The sequence below is a fragment of the Monomorium pharaonis genome, chromosome 5 (assembly GCF_013373865.1).
Source record: "Monomorium pharaonis isolate MP-MQ-018 chromosome 5, ASM1337386v2, whole genome shotgun sequence".
NCBI classification, from domain to species: Eukaryota; Metazoa; Arthropoda; class Insecta; order Hymenoptera; family Formicidae; genus Monomorium; species Monomorium pharaonis.
The window spans coordinates 16708681-16735674 of record NC_050471.1 but is presented as its reverse complement, the minus strand read 5'-3'; the positions used below and the strand labels follow the sequence as shown (position 1 = coordinate 16735674).

The following is a 26994-nucleotide window of genomic DNA, read 5'->3' as shown; positions in this document are numbered from 1 at the left end:
AATTAGTAAAATAAAAACTAAGTTGTCATTAATGTGCCAAAAATACGTTGCAATATTAATTTGTTAAATATTGATAATTTGATATTCTGAAAATCCATAAAAAACAAAAAAATGAATCAATTCAATTTTACAGAAATGTTTAAAACACATAAAAAACGAAATAAGTTATTTCAAGTTATATTTTTGTATAAAGTATTCAGTATAAATATTCTGAATGAAATAAAATTCACATTTAAAATTTGTATTTATGTAATTTTTGCATTGCAAAGAGGATCACAAGCTTTGCCGAGAAATAAAACAAAGTTCCGTAGAAAAAACATCCTTTTTAATGATATATATCATATACTTAACGGTGTATAATCTTTCATAATTTAAAAACATGTATCTTGAAAATTTCGCAATTTTTTCAGAATCTAAGACATTATTATTTCAACACTATTTTTATTGGGATGAAGATTAAACAGTCGTCGATACAGCCTAAATAGTAAATTGCATGTCAAAATATAATTTACTATAAGCTGAAATGATATTATCTATAAGAAATCTATATATACAATTTGTAATAAAAAATAATTAAAATATTTGAAATTGTATAATCAAATTACATTACAATACGCAAGATTTCAAAGTATTCTATATCTTAAAATTAAATAATATCTTAATTCTTATTAAAATTCACTTATACATCTTGCTTCTAACCGCCTTATTTATTCTAAAATGGTCTGAGACAATACGATTGAGAACCACCGGACCCAAACAGTCTATATTTTATCACACCTCTCCCTGTACAAATACAAAATTATAATAAACCAAAAAGATAGCTCAGCGATTAGGATCTGTGACTTCGTTGAATAATGGCGTCAACGAATCCATATCTTGAAGGCCGTCAAAATTACCGAGAGGATCCAGGTCATCTGTCTCCGTGTCAGTTTCTCCAAGAAAACTGGCCTCGAGAAGATCGGCAACGTTTCTGCAGAGATTGGAAGAAGTGGCAGCAACGTCAACATTGTTGGGCGTGGTACCGGTCATAGTGGCATTCGTTGCTTCGTCTCGTAAACTGAGAGAATTAAGGATAGGACTGGATAATATCGGTTCGCCTGAATCCTGATATATTTCTTGGGATTGCATTGTATGCAGAGGCGTTGACGGATAAGATCTAGAGCCATTGCTGTCCTCTGTGTAGGGCGTGTATGTAGATACCGGGGCTGGCAATGGTGTATTCGGATACGATCGCGACTGCATAATTTTCTGTAATGCTCCTCCGGCATCGGCGAGGATGCTCGATGGATCCAATATATCTTCCTCCGACAGATTTAAATTGGTATTTGGTAAAGCATCAAGAACAATCGCATTATTCAATGTTTCTTCCGTGGTCTGTTCAGACAATATTTGCAAATTTGGTTGTCCCTCCTCGTCCAAGATCGTAAGAATGTTATTAATGTTCTCGGATGTAATCCCTTTGTCTGTCATCAAAAACTGTTGTTCGTCCGACATAAAGTTTGCATCTTCTAATAGATACGTATTCTCTTGTCCGATGGAAGGACCAAAATCATTGTATTCGCTCGGTACTGGGGTAGGCGCAACGGAACTGTTTGTCGATGGATTAAAGCTTTGACTATGTATCGATGACAGACATTGCTGCGTGGAGATTGGTGATATTAAGGATACAGGATTCACCATCCTGTTCAACGGCACTGATTGCGATCTATAGAATTGCTCATTACTCAAATGTCTACCAGCGTGAAGAAGCTCCGTGATCTCCTGGTCAGGCGGAGGTAACTGACTCTTCTGATATATATTCTTAATTTCTTGCAGATTCTCTTGACTCGGATAATTGATTAGCAATTGTTTCTGAGGCGTCAAGTCTAGAAATGCAGTGCTTGGTGGTACCTTCAACATGACCTATATCAGAAAGAAATATTTTATCAATACTTTATCAAAAAACCTGACAGTATTTTCAATACACATTCATAACAAACAGTGGCAATAGTCTCGATCTGTCTTTTTTTAAAATAAACTATATACCATTCATATAAATATTGTGAATACTGTACTTTGAATACTGTATTAAATACATAAAAATGCATAAAAATAGATGCGCTCTATAGATATTATATGGGACGTTTTATGTCAACCGAAACACCTACCTACCAAAAATGTAACGTAACATCCAAAGACGTGCGACGACTCAAAAAATTCATCTGCTCAAATACTTTCAAAAACTACCTGGCACTTTGAAAAAAAAACAAGATGGCGATTCCAATAAAGCTCCTAAACTTTCGAAAAATTCCACAAATTTTTAGAAAATTCGTTGTTATTTTTCGAAAATCGAGTCAGGTTTAAAATTATCTTATTAGGAGTAATCAAGGTCGCTAAACATGCCGAATATCGCATAAATTTTCCGAAAATCCCTTGTTAATAGCTATTGAAAATCAAGTCAAAATCATTTTATAGGGGTAATCAAGATCGCAGATTACGAATTTGAAGTCAGATCACCGAAATTCAAAATGGCGGATCTAATATAGTGCCCAAAATTGTCAAAAATCAGACGAATTTCTCTTAAATCCTTTGATATAAACTTGATCATGATAAAATCAGTCTCCAAATAACATCATTGAGGATTAGATAATAAATCTAAAGTTAGATTATTAAAATTGACAATGACGAATTCAATATGACATCTAGGCTGCGTTCGGAAACGATCATCTGAGTGCTCTCGGGTATCATTCTATCATTGTTGTTCGTTGAATGTGAAACAAGAATAAAATGATACCCAAGAACATTCGGGTGACATTTCCGAACGCAGTCCTAATGTAGTCAAAAATTGCATGAGTTTCTCAATAATTCCTCGTAATTAACTTTTTAATAATTGAATCAACCTCAAAATATTTTTCTAGGATTTTTAAAGTCGTGACAACAATTTATAAGCAAGTATCCACTTATTAAAATGGCCGTTTCAATATAATGTTGATGTGCTCTAGTAACATATTTTGGGTTGATACTTTTTTCGATTAGAACTTTTTTAATCAGCAAAAAAAATCTTTGATTTAAAAAAATGCTAATCGAAAAAATTTTTTACCCAAAATCGGCCGCTAAAGCACATCAACATTATATTGGAATAAACATTATAAATAAGTGGACTTATTTTTAAATCGTTATCAATTCAGGTTCGGGTAATTATTCTAAACCACAGCTTTACCTCCAAATAAACTAAAATTTTTTGTAATGGCTTCTTATGGTTAAAAAACGTAAATAACAATTTTTAGTCGGGGGAAGTACAAAAAAAACTTATAAACAAAAAAGAAATACAGCAACATGAGTATACTCTATGGCCACATACGCATGCGTTTTAGTGATTTTTTGCTAATTTGCAAAATTTTAATTTCAAAATATAAATAGTATTCAATTTACAATAAAATTTACAAACCTTTAGGGTAATTTTTGACAAAAGTCGGCGACGGGGTTCGTACAAAAGAAGGGTCAAAGACCCCTCTTTGCATCCCTCCGCGCGCGCGCGCGCGTGTGTATATACCCCTGGGAAGACGAATTTCATTAATCATTTCACATTAATCAAAAAACAATTGTACATTTTTAAATCTTTTTTGTTTACGTTTTTGTTAAATTTTTTTCTTGTACTTCCCCGACTTAAAATTGTTATTTACATTACTCTCATAAAAAGCCATTACAAAAAATTTCAGCCTATTTGGAGATGGTTCGGAATAATTACCCAAATTCTTCGTATTCAGTAAACTTGATTACGCTTACAAGGGAACCTCGCGAACCCAAAAAATCCTGATTTTAATGAAACTTGGCATAAATAAAGAAGAGGTAAATACATACATTAAGAAATTTTTTGTTGGCTTATAAACGGTTTAAAGGGTTGAAACTATCCTTCAAAAATTGAAGGTTTTTGCCTTTTCTCGATATATCTCGTAAACTAAACAAAATATCAAAAAACGTTTTATACAAAAGTTTTACAGTATAAATACTTCTATTTAACTATGCTGTTTATTTTTTGAAAAAATATTTTTTTTTCAACAATTTACCCTTTATACTTTCTCTATATTGAATATTTATTCTATCAAAATTTCAATTTCAGTAAAATTTGGCACAAATGTAGGAAAGCAATACACAAATTTAGAAAATTTTAATTGGTGCTCAAAAACGGTTTAAAAGGTTAAAACCACCCTTCAAAAGTTGAGACATTTTTGCCTTTTTTCAATATATCTCGTAAACTTAACGAAACATCAAAAAATGTTTTATGCAAAAGTATTTCAGTATAAATATCTCCGTTTAACTACGCCGTTCAATTTTTGAAAAAAAATTTAATTAAAAACATTTTTTTATAAAAAAAATATTAAATAAAATTAACTCTTATGTATCTAACATTTATAAAGTAATTATATTATCGTATATTATGTATTATTTATATCATCTATGTGTATATTATCTATGTTATAATACTATATATTTATTTTAACTATATTCCTGTATGTTATTTTTTATGTGACAGTTGCGCAATATTAGAGTAGTCACGTTTTCACACAATGTTCATTCTGTATATGTCACATATTTTACATTCATGTTTTATATTCGTCATGTCACGGTATGCATCATATATGAAATAGAAATCACCTATTAATAAAAGTGTTTTGTATCTTTATTAATTTTAAGCGTCATTTTCATATCAATATCAAGTGACGTCTAACGTGTGCTTGATTATTCTGTTAAATTGTTTAAATTTTTAATCAAAGCATAATGTTACACATAAATGTTGCAAATTTTCTTAATATGTTAATTGTTTTATTTCAAATTACACATATTTCCCCAACGCCTACAAATAGAAGAAAAATACAATTATATGAAGTGATACAGGATATTATAACAAATAATGTAGCATTTGTTATACAAACCGATACTGCTTTGGACTTTCAAAATTATTGGGAAGTGGATTTGAATTATTGGAAACTGACATAGAATTTGTAACAAATAAAGAGGAATTTTTAGAAAATGATAATGATAATTATGAACCTGATAATGAGAATAATTGTGAACCAGAAAACCAAATTTTAAATAGTAGCTATAAGAAAAGAAAAACCGTGCAATATTGGAAAAGTAGGAAAAAAGGCCGATACGTAGTATAAGATAGTATAATTACTTTATAAATGCTAGATACATAAAAATCAATTTTATTGAAATTTTTTTAAATTAAAAAAATTCTTTTTATTTAAAAACATTTTTTTTTAATAAACAACGCAATTAAATGGAAGTATTTATACTGTACAACTTTTGTATAAAACATTTTTTGATGTTTCGTTAAGTTTACGAGATATATCGGAAAAAAGGCAAAAATGTTTCAATCTTTAAAGAATGGTTTTAACCTTTTAAACCGTTTTTGAGCACCAACTAAAATTTTCTAATTCGTGTATTGCCCTCCTACATTTGTGCCGAATTTCATTAAAATTGAAATTTTGATAGAATAAATATTCAACATAGGAAAGGTGTAAAGGATAAATTTTTGAAAAATTTTTTTTCAAGAAATAAACAGCATAGTTAAATAAAAGTACTTATGCCGTAAAACTTTTGTATAAAACATTTTTTAATATTTTGTTTAGTTTATGAGATATATCGAGAAAAGGCAAAAACTCTCAATTTTTGAAGAGTGGTTTCAATCCTTTATATCGTTTATAAGCACCAACTAAAAATTTCTAAATTCATATATTTACTCCCTCTATATGTATGCCAAGTTTCATTAAAATCAGAATTTTTGGGTTCGCAAGGTTCCTTTGTTAGTAAGATAATTTTAGGTTTAATTCGATCTTCAAAAGCTACTGTTGTATTCTGTAATTTACGGAGTACTAACGGATTCGCTGCCACGAATCCGGCGAAAAGATGGAATCACTCACACCGTGTATTCGTAGTAAATAGTTTATTCTTCTTCCCGTTTACAGTAACACGAAAACATTTTCTGATCTGACAATGAGAGGTCGATGACAATGGCGTTTCTTACATAAAAATTTTGATATTTGGACTTTGCGTTGTGATATCACCTCTTATAGGATACATAGAGGAAAAATAAAAATAGTTTTCTTATACAAATCGACCTCAAGCTTTCGATTGAGCCTAGTTAGAAAGTCGATCCATTTAGCCGCTTTTGAAATCCGATAACCTCGGATGCTCGCAAGTCACGTACTCGCGTAAAGAGCACGGTCGGGCTCGCGCTGCGCGTTTACTTGGCGCAAGCCACTACCGTGTCTCTTAATACGGTTAGGTCGCGACCCCGCAAGGCAGAGTGTCGCGTTTAGAGGTTTATAGTCTACAGCAGAGTAGTTGCGCTTTTGACTGATCCATCCCTTGCTTTCTTCTAGCGGTTTATATACTAATCAATTTCGGTTATCTGATCGAGGAAGAGGTGGATTACGCCAATGGGTAATTCGGTCAGTGGATCGAAACTCTGCTTAGACAGCAAATGCTGTCTAAGGAGCGTTTCGCTAATTTTCGGGCGGATTGCGCAGTACCTCGCGCAATACGCTCGATGCTAATGCAGCTGCCCGACTTATGTCATCGCGCTGACACCTTTTATCTGTGAGTATATCACTCACAACACTACTAACAATAAATTTTCGAAAAATTCATGCGATATTTGGCATCTTCCAGCGCCATATTGGATCCGTCATCTTAAATTTTAGTGATCTAATTTCAGATTCGTAATTAGCAATCTTGATTACCCCTAGTAAAATAATTTTAATCCTAATTGGTTGCTATCCTTTTTTTTTTCAAAGTACTAGGTAGTTTTTAAAAGTATTTGAGAAAACAAATTTTTTTAGCCATCACATGTCTCTGAATGTTACGTTACATTTTAGGCAGATAGGTGTTCCGGCTAACGTGGAACGATACGCACGCACGCACGTACATGTATAGATCATCTTATATATACTTAAGGAATGACAGAAGTAATGAGTTAACGCATTGCAACTCATATATATACAGTACAAATATATATCTGTACCCTGCTATATTTTGTCTTATAAAAGAAATATTTTGCTATTAAACTTTCTTTAGCTTTTCTACAAAGCTACACAAGTTTTAAAAAAACTAAATTTTGCAATTTTGCTTTTGAAAGTAATTAGAGAATAAAAAGCGATTGTGGATGAGATTATGGAATTCACGGTATTTCGATACTTCATGTCAAATATCGAAGATAATCATATACTTTTTTACATATTGTTTAAACGTCATTGTTTATAATAACTACTAGTCATGAATATAATAACTACTAGTCATGTTTATTGTATTGTCATAAAAACTGCATTTCAATATTGTAAATAGTTGAAGTTTTGTAGATGTGTATTTTTTACATTATTTTGCGAAATGTATCGGCATTAAGAGGTATTCAAAAAATTTTTATTTGTTTATATGTGTTAAAATAGCAGCCTATTGGCAAACTTCCACGCACTTTTTTAAAAACATCATTTTGCATGCAAGATTTCTCTAAGATGGTTTACCCTAGGACAAAAATTCAAAAACTCTTATTTTCTACATTAATTAAAGTTATAAAATACATAGCTATTTAAAATTTTAAAAAATATCTATTTTTTTAATGACGACTATTTTTAGGAAAAAATACATTTTTATGATTGAAAATTCAATAAACAAATTCTTATTGCAAAAAGAGTTTTTAATGTTTCGCAAAAATCCTTGTCCGTACTTTGTTGTATGATGAATAAAAGAAAATCATATTAAAATTTTAAGTCAATCAGATAAAAATTGTAAAAATACCGTTACATTAGAAAACGTGCGTTTGCAGAAGTGCCAATATGCCGCCATTTTAAACAATTATAAATAAATATAAATTTTTAAAAATAATTTAACATGTTTATAATAAAATAATTTGTATTTGTTTTTTCAATAAACCTATTCATTTGCCCACAAAAAATTCTCGAATTTAAGTAATTATTTAAGGTCTCAAGGATGATGTTATCCCTTAACTCTCGCTTAACGGAGTGGGGTCTTCAGAGGACCTTAATAATAAATGCCCATAAACTGGACACTTTTTATGCAATTAACGTCAAGATTTGCATACAAAGGTCTTAAGAATCGCTGATTTCAAATCTAATGTCGAAAATGCAAAATTCAAAATGGCGGATCCAAAATGGCAGACTTAAAATATCCATATACACTGGTGCAAAAAAACGAAACAAAATTTTTGATCGATTTTTAGGCAATCTTCAAAGTGATGCAACTTTGCGAAAAATCATCCAAATTACATGTACTTTTTTTTAAATTAAAGGGCAAAGACTCTACTTTGAGAATCTCTACGCGAAAGTTTGATTTGTTAAGTGCAAACCTTTTGTATCGCATGAAAACCAAACATGTGTTTTTTAATTGAAAAAAGTAAAAGTTTGTTATCATTTTGCACAAGTTTCTCGTTAAAATCTTGCTAATATTAATTCAGATTCTTAAAGTTCATTCTTTTCTAAGCAATTTAAAAAAAACATGTCGATACGATGTTTTTTATTAATTGCACGCGAGTTTGAAATTTGCACTGCATTTTAAGATATTTTAGCGAATAAATACGGTATTTTTTTAATATCATGAATTTTGAGTATCAATATGATATTGCACATTAATTTTATTCGTGTTTAACTCAATCCGCCGTCATCAGAGTGACGATCTGCACCACGTGGGAAATGACGTTCGGATTTTGTACATCATGTGGCTCTGAAATTCATCGGTGGAAATTTTTACTTACTGATCTGAATATAACGGATAGCTGACGCACCAATTTCACTGAACTCAACAAAAGATCACATTCATCTATACTCATAAACCCACACCTACACGTAAACATACATATACACATATTCATACATAAAAAATCAGCCTTTTCAGGACCACATAGTGTACAAAATCCGATCGTCATTTTCCACGTGGTGCAGATCGGGTCACTCTGATGACGGCGGTATGATTGAGTTAAACACGAATAAAATTAATGTGCAATATCATATTGATACTCAAAATTCATGATATTAAAAAAATACCGTATTTATTCGCTAAAATACCTTAAAATGCAGTGCAAATTTCAAACTCGCGTGCAATCAACAAAAAACATCGTATCGACATGTTTTTTTTAATTGCTTAGAAAAGAATGAACTTTAAGAATCTGACATTAAGAATTAATATTAGCAAGATTTTAACGAGAAACTTGTGCAAAATGATAACAAACTTTTACTTTTTTCAATTAAAAATTACATGTTTGGTTTTCATGCGATACAAAAGGTTCACTTAACAAATCAAACTTTCGCCTAGGGATTCTTAAAGTAGAGTCTTTGCTCTTTAATTTAGAAAAAAGTACATGTAATTTGGATGTTTTTTCGCAAAGTTGCATCACTTTGAAGATTGCTTAAAAATCGGTCAAAAATTTTGTTTCGTTTTTTTTTGCGCCAGTGTATAAACGCAGAATCAAAATGAACAAATTTTACACAAAAATGTTCTTCTAATATCATATAAACGTAGAATTACAAAATGTAAAAATTCTACATAAACATTTTTCTAAGAATTGCTAATTACAAATTCTGACTAAATTAAAAAATTTAAAATGGCGCATTCTGTCGTATCCAGAACCGCGATGAAGACGCAGCGGGTCTGTGGTTTCGTTTTCTTGTTTTTTGGTTTTATAATTTATTTTTAAATGTTAATTTTTTATTTTAATTCTTTTAAATTTTGACATTTAACGAGTAAATTACCAACCCCTTAGATAAATGTTTTCGTGTATAATTTTTACATTTAATAATTTTACGTTAATATGGATGCTTAAGGTCCACTATTTTGGATCCGCCATTAAAAATTTTGCATTTTCGACATAAGGGGGTCGATTCTGTATTTTTGAAGAAAGTGTGAAAAGTGAGCAGCACTATCTCCACTGATTGATGTATACTTTTAAGATTAACGATATACACCAATCACTGTTGCTCACTTTTCACATTTTCACTTCTTCAGAAATAAAAAATCGACCCCCAGATTCGAAGTCAGCGATCCTTGAAACTCTTGTATGCAAATCTTGACATTAAATGCATAAAAGCTATCTAATTTATAGGCGTTTATCGTTGGATTTCTCTGAGAACCCAACTCCGTCAACAACGTAACAAAATAGATTTCCGCCAACCGAGGGTTAATCTTCAACTTTAGTGTTAGCTTGAATATGATTTTTAAATAACGTAACTGAATTCAATGTTTGACGTAATGTGTACATGCATTTGACATGTAAAGTTATATTGCCTGCGTTCAGGGTTATGCACCACTTGCGAATATCGTAAGACTAACAAAGAGATGCAAACATCTGCTAACTTTACTTTCGAATCAGCCATAGTGCATTCAAAAAGGGAGGTAAAAAAACAAAAACCGTGTTTTGGCTTTTTGGTGAATGGATCTTAATTTCTGAAAGAATTGCATCTAAATATGTGCATTTTTGGCTAGTAAGGTAAATACAATAGAAAGTTACTTCTCGGCGCAAAGCACTAAGTGCGTACTTAATGTTTTGCTTATCCGTGCGAGCTGGGTTCGAGACCAGTTGTGACAATTTTTTTTCAGTTTGTATGCCACTTAAATTTATCTTTTATATTCTTAAAAATTTTTTTGCGGTTTTAATAAATGTCTATGTTATTAAATATAATTTAAAAAATACACTTTCATTTGTTATAAAATTCTGACATTCTTGTACAATGTTGTGGGTAAAGATTTAAATAAAAACATTAAAAACATAAATGTTTCTCGCATCATGAACATATTATAAACGCAACTCGCGTGTTGCAAATACATTTTTTGTTATGAACTTTGGGTGGAAAACACAATTTTTTAAAAAGCAAAAAAATAACATAACTAAAAATATGCAAAATAATTGCTTAATATCCGTCAAAATTAAAAAATAAACGCGACATGTGCAAGAATATACGCACGTCTACACTGTTTAAAATGCGTCTAACATTGTCGCTTAAGCCACTAATGTACGGTATGATAACAAACTGTTTTTGATTGACCACTTGAGATGTTTTTAATATTGTGGCGGTTATTAAGAAATAGATTTAATACGTAAACCAACATGTTTTTCAATCATATTGGTTGGATAATTATTATTAATTAGTATTCTTTTAACTTCATTAATATTTTCGGTATAAAATCGTTTATCTGCAAGCAAGATAGCCCTACATACATATTATATTTTTCATTTTATATTTGTGACCACATTTTTGCGTTGTAAGTAACTGCACATTGTTTTAATTATTATAACTCTTGTATCGTTTAACTTATTTATAATTTTTACAATTTTTTATATTTTTACTCTTATAAATTTCTGTACAAGTTCTAAGTTATATATTCGATTTTCAAACAACATATTAGGCAACATGTCTTAATTCAAAAAATGTGTACAAAGTTATTCTATTTCTTGTATCTACGCACTTGATAAGGACCGAAACCTACGGTCAAAACGTTGTGCACCGATTAATCAAATATATTCAAGGCCAGTCAAGTCGAAACTAATTATTACACTGTTGCAACAATAACAATATTTTACTTTGCTTAGGAAATGTTATTTCTATTAACTACCTTGCATAAAATGTCTTAATTAAAAATAGTATTTCGCATTCACGAGATTTTATCGTAAATTCTACTTTGCAAAAATGTTGGATTATAACCAATACATTTCAGTGCAATATTGAGAATGGATATAAAATCTTGTATGCCTCTGAATCCAATAACAATTAGCAAAAGAAGTGAATCTTTTTTAATGCGAGGGTTCGCATTTATTTGTATGCCTCTTATTGCGATTGAATGCGAAGAATGAGTTAGAGTCAAGTGAATTATTTTAAATGCGAGAGTTAATATTTGAAATAAATTAAATCCTCAAAAAACAAAATTCAGAATATTATTCAATTCTGAATATCTTCTGAATTCTGCTTTTTGCAAAATGTCAATATTTTTAAATTCTTTTCAATCCAACATTTTATGCAGGATATACATCAATCAAATAAATAACAGTGTTGTTACAAACACAAATGATATAAACATCGATAAAAAGGTCTAATAACATGGCTCAAAGATCATCTCGTGAATAAAATAAAAAATGTAACCCCGATTATGACTCCCAAAATCAGATAAGAAACTTACGATTTTCATGACCTTTGTGCATGTATAACTCCCGTAAATATGATTTTTTTTAACTGTAAGTTTACAGAAATTTAATAAAAGCTTAATAGTAAAAAAAATCATGCTCTAATAATTTAAAAAAAAAATGTTTAAAAAATAAGTTTTGGCCACGTTTTTAGCTGTTTTGACGCCGGCGCAATGTGTGGATTATACTTCGTAACTTCGCACCGAACACTGTTAAAAAATATACTTCATCTTATCGACATTTATTTTTAAAAATTTACTTTAAAATCTCTAAAATTATTCTATCCTAAAAATATTTATATTTAAATAATTAAAATATTTTTATCAAAGCTAAAAATAAGTAGTGTCCGACCAAAACTAAGTTTTGTCACTAAAACCGAAATCGAATTTCGGTTTTAGTAACAAAAGTTTTCAAGTTAGTTTCGGCCAAAACCAAAACCTTAATACAAATAAAATATTCTTCTCCAAAAAATGAAACAAAAACATTTTTATTTAAAAACAAACTCTTTATTTAAAAATAAAACAAAAAATAAATAAAAAATAAATTTCTTAAAAAAATTTAATCTTATTCTATTTGTATTTTTATTTGCATAGAAGTCAAGACGTAATTAACAAAGTATAATATAAATATTCTGTAATTTCTTAGTAATAACTAATTACTAATTTGTTAATAATCAAAATTAAGTAATTTAATTTTATATGCTAGAAATAAGTTCTTCTGCATTTTCTCCAAGTAAATTGCTGTGTTTATCAACAAAAATTTGTCTTGTGATATTAAACAATTGTTCGCTTGGAATACTTGTGGGTGAGGCAAATAGATATTTTAAAACAATTTTTCGTAGACTTACATAAAGACTACTAAACCTTACGTGTATATGTCAGCATTTTTTTGAAATCTTGGCTCTAATAAGAATGTATTATTTTCTTATATGTTGTTTCTTGCTCCTGCAAACAAGATATTCCTTCTTGGCGATCAGACAATTGATCATAAAAATCCCATAATCCTTCTTCCTATCTTTCTTCTAACAATTGAACAGTATTGTTTGTCATAGGTTTATTATTAGAATTAAATTGATTCAAAAAATTACATATCTCTTTTATACCTATTTTTATACCTATTTGTCTACTTTTACAGAAGTCAGATATTTTAATTTCAATCTGGGTCTAATAAAGTTACACAAATCAGTGATGGTTGATTTTTAATAGCCAAATCTTTTATTTAGAGAAATATTTAATTCCCCTTTCATACGTATCTTTTCTGCATCATGATCATCTTGAGATTACATTTCATAATTAAGCAATGACAAAAGAGGAATAATCAAAAAGACGTGTCGAATGAAAGTTCCAGAGTAGTCTTGTAAAAAAATTTTAATATATTAGTAATTTTTTAAGTAAGTTCCCAATCTGTTGTTTAATGCATTTATTTTATCATGTTCAACGCTGTATAAATTTATGGAATTTTTTTGTTCCAGCATCGCTCTAAAATCGCTCCAGCATTAAGTAAGTACTATTTCATCGCACTTCTATGCCTTGGATCAATGAATGTAATGGTAAGCCACACTGTTTTTGACATTCTGTCAAATTTCTGCAAGCTTGTTTACTTCTTCAAAAATGGCCAACTATTTTTCTGCACGTTTTTATAACATTTTCAATATGTGAATCACTAAATATAGCATCCTTTAAAACTAAATGCAAAGTATAAACTACACAGCCCAATGATTCAAATCGCGCAATATTTGTTGCTTAATCCACATTTGCTGCGTTATCTCTTATTGCAAGATAAATTTTATTTAATTTAATTATGTTAAACTTGTTCGCAATATCGACTAGTTTTCGGCTATGTACGCGCCAGTGTGATCTTCTTGCAGCACTAATGCTCCTAATAATCTTTGTGATTCCACTATAAAATGTAATGTAAAACTTAAAAGAGAACAGAATTTACAAGAATTAATCCAGATGTCAGTGTAAAACTAATCCACTCAGATTTATCAATGAGATTCATCACTTTGATTTCAACTTTTTCATATGTTCGTGGCATTAATGTAGTTCAAAAATATTTTCCAGATTTAAATTGTACATGTTTATAATAGCTAAATCTAATAAATTTAGGTGCTAAAATCAGCTCCTTCAACCAAAGAATATAAAAGCACATCTATAATAATAAGATCCATATTGGCTTTATCCATTCTATGAGAAATTTCATGATCATCTGGACATTTAAATGATCTTGCCCGTCATTCAATTAAGTTAAATATAGTTGATTGAACAAGATTAAAATTAATATTTTTGTTTTCTTTTCATCTTTATTTTGTTTCTTGTTTTTCCAATTCCATTCCTAATTGCCTTTTTAAAACTTTTCTATTTTCTTTGTCATGAAACTTTGATAGATGTCGCTTCAAACCATATACAGTTTGCATTTTTGGTTCATGACTGCCCAATAAATATGACTTTTTACAAACCTTAAAGCTTTTGATGGCTTTAATCTTCATCTGATGTATAAAAATATTCCCAAATTGAATTCTTTTTTTACGTTTTTCTCTTTTTAACTTCTCTTCCCTAAAAATAAATGATTAAATTGTCAAAAATAAATTAACAATTATTAAGATAATCTGTAACATAAGCCTTATTATAATTCTATGTAACAAAATTAAATATTTAAAAAAAATCCTCGTTTTATAGATTTGAAAAAAACATGTGCTACTTTTTAATGAACTTTAACATGATATATTTAATTTCTATCATTTTTTAAAATTCACACATTTGTCTGTGTGACAAAACATAAGTCTTAATTTTTATCAAATTAAATTATTTTTATTGAAGTTCAATAATGCGAATCCGTAATAACAATGATTTTCGGTTATTTCATTAAAATTTTCTCAGAAAAGTACATTGTCATCTCCTGAAAACCGCATCAAATTCGGATAACCCGTTTAAAAGTTATAAGGTTAGAAATAAACACACATACATCATATACTATCATCCTAAACGGATGTACTGCTTTGTTGATCCGTTCCGTCAGAAAAAAAATTAAATCATTAAATCGCATCATAAAACTTCTGTTTTTTAAATATTTTATATACTTAATTCACGTTTATACTACAACAAATAATCTTTTACTCTTTTATATAATTTAATTACATAATTTACTAATAAAATACTTCGCAGATACTTTTAAAGAAATCTAAGAGTTTGTGCGGATTGCATGCTCCAACATACTCCTATTTGCCCCAGCGCTCATTGACCAATCGCATTAATCAATGGTTTCGGGCCGAAACCAGCCGAAAGCGAAACCGAACCGTCGGTCGGACACTATAAATAAGAGCTGAGGAAATCAAATTAGAACAATCTGATAATTTTACTGACATGCGTAACATTATCCTGGTCTGATCGTGTTTCAATGTAAGTTCCATATAACGCAAACATGTTGCGTTAAAATGTTCGGTGCGAGATTACGAAGTACCATCCACACATTGCGTCAGTGTTACAGAATCCACACAGCGCGTCAGCAAGGGTTACGCGATAAAAAATCGATGTTATGCGGCGATTTGCAATTATGACGTTTTGTTGCAAGTCTGTACGTAACCTAATACACTTCTCCCTGACAATTGGGAGAAATGAACCAGGTTAAAACAGAAAAGATAAACCATCTTCATTAAATAAGACACCTATCTTTTTTAAAAATTATTAATATTTATATATTTATAAAAATAATTTATGTAAAAAACAATTGTACTAACTCAGTCAAAAAGCGCGCCACGGAGTCAGCAGCGTTACTATGTTGTGCAGGAGAATTCAACAGAGAAGACTTAGAATTCGTGCAAACACATTGAGCTGAGTTTTTTTAACTTACAGCATTTATAAGCATCATTCGTTCTTACAATTAGTGCAATTGAGACGAGAAAATCCTCGACCTGTATCATATAGCAAGAAAGTGGAAGGAGGGGGGGAGAAAAAAAAAGCAAGAGTTAAATGAAGTTGCATAGACCAATCCATGAACTTTTTCTATATATTTTTTTAAATTTTATTCTTCTTTAAAATATTTTATTTTATATAAATTTTATTTTATTATATTATTTCTTAAAAAATGTATAACGGAAGGATAAATAAAATGTGAAATGGATAATAATAAATAGATAGTAAGTTTTTATAAATTTAATTTGATAAATTTTTCATCAGTTTAATATTTTATTTTATTCCTATTTTTACTTTATGCAAGTTCATCTCTTTATACAGCAATCCCACCAAACACCAAGTTACATGTAACGTTCCTGTTAGTTGTAATTTCCCACTCAACAATGTAATTGTAATATAACACACGTGTTATTTTACAATTACATTGTTGAGTGGGAAATTACAACTAACAAGCACGTTACATGTAACTTTGCTGGGATCTATCTATTGAATGGATAGACTATGCTGTATAAAAGGACATATATTGTGAGAATATAATAATATCATGCTTTCATTAATATTGCTAGAAATAACAATTCTAAAAAGAGGATCTGTTTCTTTTGAAATTATCCTATATATATATATATATATATATATATATATATATAAAATCTATTATAAATGTTTGATAAGCTATTATTATTTACTGTTTACAATTACGATAGAAATTAATTAGGTTATTTAAGAATTCCATACGTTAATATCTCGATTATTTGCAGACCTAACCCAAGACAATATTGGACTTTTATGTTCATCTCGATCCCTTTTACCTTTTTACGAGTAATGGTCCACGTACGTTGGGACACCCTGTATATATATATATATATATATATATATATATATATATATACAGGGTGTTAATAAACCTTCGCATAATATTTATACCATCGTGTTGCCCACGAAAATCGAAGACGAAAAGCTCTCTAAATTTTTTCGATTCCATGCGTACAGTTCTTATAATTATTGTCGGAAAATAGTGTTTCCGTTATAGCCGTGCGTACATTGGCAATATTTCACTATTTTCCGACAATTATAAGAACTGTACGCATGGAATCGAAAAAATTTGGAGAGCTTTTCGTCTTCGATTTTCGTGGGCAACACGATGGTATAAATATTATGCGAAGATTTATTAACACTCTGTGTATATATATATATATATATATATGTATATGTATATATATTTGTTGATAGTGTTCCACATCCTCCTACGGGTTCCATAATCGCAATCTTTTTTCCTCTTCAAGAAATTGTTATTAATGTTCATCATTATGTATATCCGAATAATTTCTACTTATAACATAATTGAGAGAACTTTATGGTAATAAACTTGTACTGACAAGAATTATGACATATAAATACTTACTTTATATAAATAAAACCAAATAGCGTTTCATAACCTCCCTCTTTCCTCTATAATAAATAATATTATCTGCCTTACTTGTGATATAGATATAATCGTGTTCAAACATATTGCGTTTCGTAGAAGTAATGTCATAAGAATTTTTTTACTAATATTTTACAAAGTTGCGGAACTTTCTAAAAAGCTAGATTTTACAAATTAGCCTTTAAAATATAATAAATAAGATTGCTTGCGCTCTCATTATATTATATGTAGATCAAGTAAACTTTAAGAATAAATTTATCCTTTTTTTAAAAAAAATTGTTCTTTAAAAAACGCTGGCAGTTTTAATTATAAATATCGCAAATTTACTTCAAAAAACGCTTATGCTCCGATTTAATTCAAAATGTGAAAATAGGTTCCTTTAAAAAAAAATAAAAGGATATTTAGCGACTCAAATTTTTTTGATGTTAATAAATAGGAAATCTATAATTTTTTAATCTTTACCTTGGTTTATTATTTAATGTTCGTTATATTGGCAATATTGTTAGATTGCTCATTAATTGACTAATAATAAGTGCTGGATAAGAGAGAGGAAAAGAGAAAGCAGGGGTGTGTGGGCTCAAATTTTCATTAAAAAAAGAATTTTGCAGTGCTGCCGTATTTTTTTGTAAGATTAGATCCATGCTTGTTTCCACATTGTTAGGTGCCACCGTGATAAAAAATGTTATAATAATTATTTATGCGGGAATGTGGGCAAAGCACTGTTCTCTGCATCACTTAGGTTATTGACTTTCCACGCAAAACCATCATACTGTTGTATACGTTGTACAATAAATAAAAAAACAATTTTCGTTGTGTTACGTCCGGCTAAATCATTCGCGCCGTCCGTTACGATCATACGGAGTTTCGCGCCGAAAATCGTATTGCCTGGTAGCCAGGCGCTGACGTTCACGCGCCGCCGAGCCCAGGGTATCACGCGCCGTAAGCGTGCGGTCCATACAGATGGCACGCATGCTTAAACTAAAACATTAATTACCAGTAAATTATCGAAGATAGCGTAAAAATCTCCAAAGGGAGGCGATTCCCCCCCTTTGGCATTCATTCTGAGGCGCCTCAGCCCCAGACTGTTAATATAAACCGCGTAAATTAATTAATCAAATTAATTCGATAATAATTCATTAGAAGGGGAGCAGGGCTTTACTGTTGCGTGTGGTTGTGCATCCGCAATCGTGCAAAAGTGTTCGGCGCAGAACAGCGGTGCCCGAGCGTCCTTAATTACCGATAAATGACTTCGACGGATTTCGAGCGCGAGGAGGAGCACGCGGAACCTCCGTGGTCGCAAAGTCTCGTATCCCGAAGTCCATGGTGAAAAACGAGAATTAGGAATTCGGTCAATTAAAAAGAGCTGGCGATAGTCACGCGCCACGCAAGAAAAGTGGAAAATATGAGCGCGGGAACGGAATCCTATCTGATGAAAGTAAAATCAAATACAAAAATTAACTAATTGCAGAAATAATTGACAGGCGTCAGGTAATTTACGACCCGCCGCTCATAGCTCTTCACCCCCGATTACCCTCACTTTGGGGTATATAAGGCGAGATTTTCGGGCGAAACCCGGATTTGCCTTCTCGATTCTGCCAAGAGTACGTAGTGAGTCGCAGATAGAAATTTATTTTTCGGACTTAGCCGTTTGAGTGTAAAATAAAATTGTAAATTTCAGTCTTAGATTATTTCCGTGAGATCATACTCCGGACTTAGCCGTTTGAGTGTAAAATAAAATTGTAAATTTTAGTCTTAGATTATTTCCGCGAGATCATACTCCGGACTTAGCCGTTTGAGTGTAAAATAAAATTGTGAATTTCGGACTTCGATTATTTCCGCGACATCATACTCAGTTTATGTGAATCGAGGCGGCAACTTCCGCACCTAACCATCTCTTACCTTTCGTTGTTTTTTATATATAGATCCGATTGTGAGCGAGCATAATTAAGTGTAAAGGTGCTAGAGTTCAACATAGTTCCTTTCTTTTATATAAAGTAAGTGATTGCTTCTAATTCCAAGCGAATCTTTTTATTTTCTTTCCCTTCTTCGCCTAGTGAAGAGTTATACGGGGGAGGGAGGAGTTCGTCTGCGCATCGGGGGGCTCGCGACGCCCGCGCGTCTTTCCCGATAGCGCGGCCACGCCGATCTCCCCTGCGAGAGCGCGTTTTCGCGTTCCCTCAGAGGGGTCGGCGCAGACTCTCTCTCTTTCTCTCGCTAACCGCCTGAGCATTTCCCCGTACCGAATCTTTCGTGCTAGCATAATTATAAAGCGATCAAGCGGCCGGACTATTTACGTTAATAAAGATACCTTTATCCCATCCTCATTTATTCGGTGTGTGTAATATATATACATATCGAACCACGCGTCTTTCTTATAATTATTGTAAAGATGGCATTCCTGCATTCAGGATAGACAGATCACGGCGGGCCGGACGCCGTATTCAACTGAAGCGGCTCCAGGCCGAATACAAGTCCGGAGGGGTGTTCGACCCGCGAGTATTCCTGCCTCCACCCCCTCAGGGCTTAATTAGAGCGCCAGCTGCACCTCTCCCGACACCTCAGGAGCTTTTTTCGGTCAACGCGCCAACTCCGCCAAAACCGCTTCCCCGCGAGGCTACTGTTAGCGCAAGTTCACCGACGGGCAACCCGACGACCTCGTCCCTCAATCACAGCACCCCTCCCCAATCGGCCTATCGAGGGCCCGTAATCGTCTCGATAAGAGCAGTAAGGCCGGACACGGCCTTATCCCTGCTCGCATGAAATTGATTTTACCTAAATATACGAACTAAACTCATATATTCTTTCTTTTCGTTTTCTTTATTATTTCTTACTCCGCTCATACACTTCCTATAACCCCGCCGGACGTAACAGTTGCATTAACAATAATGATACATTTCGAGATTCACTTTCAAAACAAAAAAAGGTAAAAGTCACTTTATTAATAAAAGATTATTACACTTCCTAAAATCATTTTGTAGTTGCAATTAATATTTTGAAAATTCATCTATCGTTGTAACCTATGTGTACACAAAGTTTCATTAAAATCAGAATTAAACATTTTGCCAAGGTTTTCTGCAAGTATGTTTTTCACATATTTTTAATGTAATTTTTTAGTATTTGTAATTCTCAAAATATAATAAAGATTATAATCGGATAAAATGGTGAAAATGCTCTTCGTTTCAAATGGTGGAAAAATATAAATGTTAACCCCTTTAAAAAAAAAATTTTAACATGGTTTTTACTCCTCCCTCTTCCTACTCTCCCTATTTCATTCTTTTATTAACAGAATAAAAAAATTTTATTTTTTCTCAACTTTGTTTTATTCAAGGTGCTATCGCATTTAAATAAAAAATAAAGAAAAATAAGCTAAATTTTATACAATTAAAAAAAATTTTAGTATTAAACTAAAAAAAATGTAAGTATATCAAAAAATGCTTTTGCTTTTTTGCTTTACTATAATCCTGTTAATTATTTTATTCATTTTAAATGTTTTATGCAACTTTTAAATACATTATTTGAACGCCTTTTCAGTGTGGAGCATTAAAAATAAGTCCAAAAGGTTCATCACTCTCTCCCTCTCCTCATTGACTAATTTTTATTATAATTTATATATAAATTTTCAAACTCGCGCACGTTGAACACAATATTAATGAATTTCAAAATGGCAAATAAGTTAGCAAAATGCGAGACAAATTATACACGTTTTATTTGCATTTTTGTTTAAAAATAGCAAACAAAATTATTTTTTTGTTGCATGTGCGTCAAAAGTGTCCCTTTTGTGTCACTTTTTTGTGTGCAAAGTTGACGATTTTAACCCTTTAATATTATTGCACAGTTTGTTTTCTAATAAATGATGTGAATCATGACAAAAAATGTTCAAGCACAACTTTCTCAGCACGTTAGATCATTTCAGCCACATTTCACACACAAGCGCGTCATTTCGCGACACGCATACAATAATTCTCACTGAATAAGTATTTATTTGTAATATTTATAATTTATTTGTATTAAAACTTATTTATCAGCTCAATATTATCTCCTTTATTTCTTGCCAATATGCTTCGCGACATTTGTTTTTTGCAGGCGCACAGCACCCTCGTATCGGTGCACAGCAGCCAATAATTTAATACAAAAAGCTAATATTTATAGTTTAATCTTATATTTAAAAATCTTCTTAAGTTTATCGTTAAAATACTTCGTAATTAACGAAATTGTATCTAAAGACAAACTTAAAACAATCAAAGCCATATCAGACTAGTGATTGAGATTGAGATTGAATTAGAATTTGACCAACTAATTGGTTACATTTCAATTCAATCTCAATATCAATCTCTAGTCTGATACGGACTTAATGAAAAATCAAACTATAAATGCCAGCCAAAGAATAACAAAGTAGATGTTCTAATTCGTATAAACATCTACTTTATAGTTGGCGGATGTTCTATGTATCATTACTTTTGTAGAGAAAAAAAACGTAATACTCTCATTTTATAGTATCAAATCTAAAAAATTGTTTTGTATTATAAAAACTGGCTAAAGAATAGTAATAATGTTTTAGTTTCTAGAAAAATACACTTTTCGCAAAAATTAAAGGAACAAAAAAATTTTCTAAATTTTTTGCCAATTTTCAACAGGCTGTATTTTAGTGAAAAATGGTCGTACAGGAAATAAAAAAACATAGCTTTTGAAGCTTGAAGACTCTAGTTTTAGAATTTTTTGGTTAAAAATTTTTCTGAGCACCGGTAGCCATGCAATTCTTGGATAAAGCACGAAGAAAAAATTTTCAAAATTTTTTACATTTTTTTTCGCTCTACGGGCATGAAAAAAATTTTTCAAGCTAAACCAATGCATAGGTCGCATAGCCTGTTCATTCAGCTTCAATTTGCTTTTTTCGGAAGTCAGATACGACTATTTGTCTTCAAGATATCGAATTTTGAATGCAAAAGGACCCTTTTTCACTCAACTGCCGATATCTCTAAAACTACTGGTCGCCTAGCGAGCTGACGAGCGGTTTCGTTTTCTGCAGAAAATTTCCTACAAAAATCTGTCATGGTTGATTGAAAAAAAAATTTTGTCCCACCTGAAACGGTAACGTGAAGAAAGAGCAAAAAAATTCCATTTTCCCCTTTTTTGGTAAATCGACTGTGTCTTTGACAATATTGGGGCAAAAGCTTAGGTTAGAAGAAAATTTTACAGTCTAATGTACCCCAAAGACCCCCCTAAATTTTTAGATCGATCGGTTCAGCGGTTTCCCCGGACCGATTGATTGAAATTTTGAAAAAATTAAGGGAACAAGATTTTGTTCCTTAAATTTGACCTAATCTTTTTAAAATTCAATAATTTCATTTTTTTTACTTTTTACTCAATTTTGAGTTTTTTGAAGATTGAGTAACAAAAAAAAATCCAAAAAAATTTTTTCAAAAATTTTTATTCAAAAACATTACATTGTTGAGGCATCCTGCAATGAGTCCTGACCTAAATCCGATAGAGCACGTCTGGGACATATTGGGCCGCCGATTGCGTCAAAATTATCCGAATCTGAATAATTTGGCAGCATTAGAGAACGCTTTGATAAGAATTTGGCGTCAAATCCCTCAACAGATGATCCGAAATTGCATTTCGAATATGCGACAAAGATTGCAAGCTGTGATTAGGAGTAGAGGCGGGAACACTCGATACTGAACACGAGACACACACACACACACACACGCACACGCACACGCACACGCACACACACACACACACACACACACACACACTTTAGAAAATGAGTTTGGAGTCGCAAAATACTGTGGAGCTGACGAACCACGGGGTCTCATTTTTTTCGAAGAATCATTAACACACGTGCGTAAGCACAAAAGAAGCGTAAATCCGACCGTGCAACCTCCACGTGGTATGCTTTGGATAACGCTAATGCCGGCGGTAAATCAATCATCAATCAAAATTTTCGTCAGAAAGTTTGATTTTCTTAAAAACAAAAAAAAAGAAATTTTTTTCAAATTTTTTTTAAATTTTCAAAAAAAATTTTTGGAAATTTTCAAAATTTTTGAAAAAATTTTTTTGGATTTTTTTTTGTTACTCAATCTTCAAAAAACTCAAAATTGAGTAAAAAGTAAAAAAAAATGAAATTATTGAATTTTAAAGATTAGGTCAAATTTAAGGAACAAAATCTTGTTCCCTTAATTTTTTCAAAATTTCAATCAATCGGTCCGGGGAAACCGCTGAACCGATCGATCTAAAAATTTAGGGGGGTCTTTGGGGTACATTAAACTGTAAAATTTTCTTCTAACCTAAGCTTTTGCCCCAATATTTTCGAAGACACAGTCGATTTACCAAAAAAAGGGAAAATGGCATTTTTTTGCTTTTTTTTCACGTTACCGTTTCAGGTGGGACAAAATTTTTTTTTCAATCAACCATGACAGATTTTTGTAGGAAATTTTCTGCAGAAAACGAAACCGCTCGTCAGCTCGCTAGGTGACCAGTAGTTTCAGAGATATCGGCAGTTGAGTGAAAAAGGGTCCTTTTGCATTCAAAATTCGATATCTCGAAAACAAATAGTCGTATCTGACTTCCGAAAAAAGCAAATTGAAGCTGAATGAACAGGCTATGCGACCTATGCATTGGTTTAGCTCGAAAAATTTTTTTCATGCCCGTAGAGCGAAAAAAAAATGTAAAAAATTTTGAAAATTTTTTCTTCGTGCTTTATCCAAGAATTGCATGGCTACCGGTGCTCAGAAAAATTTTTAACCAAAAAATTCTAAAACTAGAGTCTTCAAGCTTCAAAAGCTATGTTTTTTTATTTCCTGTACGACCATTTTTCACTAAAATACAGCCTGTTGAAAATTGGCAAAAAATTTAGAAAATTTTTTTGTTCCTTTAATTTTTGCGAGAAGTGTATTTGTTTTTATAGTTGGCGCAAAATATTTAGGTATCACTATTTTTGTAGAGAAGTTATTTTGTGTGTGTGAGTATAAACTTTAATTTCAGAAATATATATTACTTAAGTTAAATTTGACACACTTAGTATATATTATTTAGGTTGAATTTGATACACTTAGTATATAATACTTAGGTTGAACCATCCAAAAGTATATACCACTTAGGTTGAATTTGATTAAAAGTTTTATCTTGAATTTGTGATTTTTTCCTTATCAAGAGACACGGTAGTGGCTCGCCAAGTGAACGCGCAGCGCGAGACCGACCGTGCTCTTTTACGCGAGTACTCGACCCGAGATTATCGGATCTCAGAAACGGCTAAACTGATCGAGTTCTAACTAGGCTCAATCGAAAGCTTCGGGTCGATTTGTATGAGAAAACTGTTTTTATTTTTTTTCTACGTAATCTATGAGAGGAGATACCACGATGTAAAGTCCAAATGTCAAAAATTTCGTTTAAGATACGTCATCGTAGTCGTCGTCGGTTTAGCGGCGCCAAGTTTCTATAGTAAAATATTTATTGGAATTTGACCATTAAAAAGCAAAGTTAAAGAATATTGGTTTGTTCTTAATTAATTACATTTCAATTCAATCCCAATATCAATCTCTAGTCTGATACAAGCTTAATGAAAAATCAAACTATGGATGCCAGCCAAAGAATAAACATCTATTTTTATAGATTGGCGCATATTTCTTCATATCATTATTTTTGTAGAGAAAAAACTTAACCCTCATTTTGCAGTGTTCACTCTTAATTGGCGCAAAATATTTGCATATCATTATTTTTGTAGAAATATATGTTACTTAGATTAAATTTGACACACTTATTGTTAGTATATAATACTTAGATTGAACCATCCAAAAGTATATACCACTTAGGTTGAATTTGATTAAAAGTTTTATCTTGAATTTGTGATTTTTTCCTTATATTATTTAGGTTAAACCATCCAATAATTTTTTGCTTAAAAAGAACCAAACACTTGGCGCCTTTTTTTACCTTTTTTAAAAAGGTAATTTTGTTGGGTAATAATTATTAAAAAATACAATAAATAATTTTACTCTACTATAGTCCTCATGTACACTCAGTCTTTTTTGAGTTTGTGTCTGAATAGTTGTCATGCATACTCAAAAGATTAAAATTTTGATGCATATATATACACTCAGTCGAAAAAAAAACGGTACACCTAAAATTTGTCAAAAAATCACTAAACTTCCAATAACGATAACTACGCGAGTAATAAAGATAAAAAGGTTTCTAAAAAAAGAAATTAAAGCTTCAAATGTCTACTTTAAGAATTGATTTAGTAAAATTTTGCATTATAATTTTTTTCAAAATGGCGTATGACAAAGCGAGAGCATGCGAAATTGAAAAATATTGGTCCGAGTTTGCGACGATCCATGGCGTGAGGCAAGTATCGCAACTTAATAGGATAAAAAGCATGCGATAGTACAGAGTTTTCCCTTCAAAATGCTTTTTTACTCGTCTCAATACGATGATTTTTCGCTGAGATATGCGCATTTGAATAAAAAGGCAGTTTTTTACTTTAAATGCGCATATCTCAGCGAAAAATCATCGTATCGAAACAAGTAAAAAAGCATTTTGAAGGGAAAACTCTGTACTATCGCATGTTTTTTATCCCATTAAGTTGCGATACTTGTCTCACGCCATGGATCGTCGCAAACTCGGACCAATATTTTTCAATTTTGCATGCTCTCGCTTTGTCATACGCCATTTTGAAAAAAATTATTACGCAAAATTTTACTAAATCAATTCTTAAAGTAGACATTTAAAGCTTTAATTTCTTTTTTTAGAAACTTTTCGCGTAGTTATCGTCATTGGAAGTTTAGTGATTTTTTGACAAATTTTAGGTGTACCGCTTTTTTTTCGAGTGAGTGTGTATATATATATATATATATATATATATATATATAATTTTTTAATAATGGATTACTTATTAATTACTTATTTATGTTAACGCAAATAATTTTTGAACGCTACATTACAGAATTATATTATTGAATATAATATTTTGATATAAGAGTAATAATAAATGAATAAACATATCAAGACAATCAAACTGTATGCGGACACAAATGATCCTAGTAAATATTTTTGTCATAAAAAATATTTAACATTGCACAGAGGTATATAATAGTGCAGGGGACGGCAGAGAAAGTTTCGAGGAGTTTACATCTCCGTGAGACAATTTCTTATCTCGGTGACTAGAGCGATGAGGAATTAGATTATTTGGAAGAACAAGAAGACTCAGACACCAAAGAGGACACTGACGAGTTTAAATTGGGGGAGACATTTGAATTGAATCAGGACTCGGTGAAGAAAACAACAGAGCCTGAAGCAATAACCTCTGCCACGAGAAAGCATCGGAATGTTTATGTAAAGATAAATATCGATAGTTATTATCTTTACCTAAAACGCGCGGTCGTTGGTCAAGATTGACGACCCATCTACCCGATGCGATACATCATGCAGCAGCTACCAATTCTCCATTAGAGTTTTGGTCAACATTGTTTAGTGACAACATTTTAAAAGTCATA

The 26994-nt window shown here is 31.3% G+C and overlaps 1 protein-coding gene across 1 annotated transcript in view; it reads right to left on the bottom strand.

Moving 5' to 3' along the window:
• Window positions 1–303: 303 nt before the first annotated feature.
• LOC105840758 overlaps window positions 304–26994 on the bottom strand; it is a 79842-nt gene continuing 53151 nt past the window's right edge. The window contains exon 7 of the mRNA XM_036287797.1: window positions 304–1902. Within this exon, the coding sequence (XP_036143690.1) occupies window positions 823–1902 (1080 nt within the window). The 3' untranslated portion in view covers window positions 304–822. The remainder of the gene's footprint in view (window positions 1903–26994) is intronic.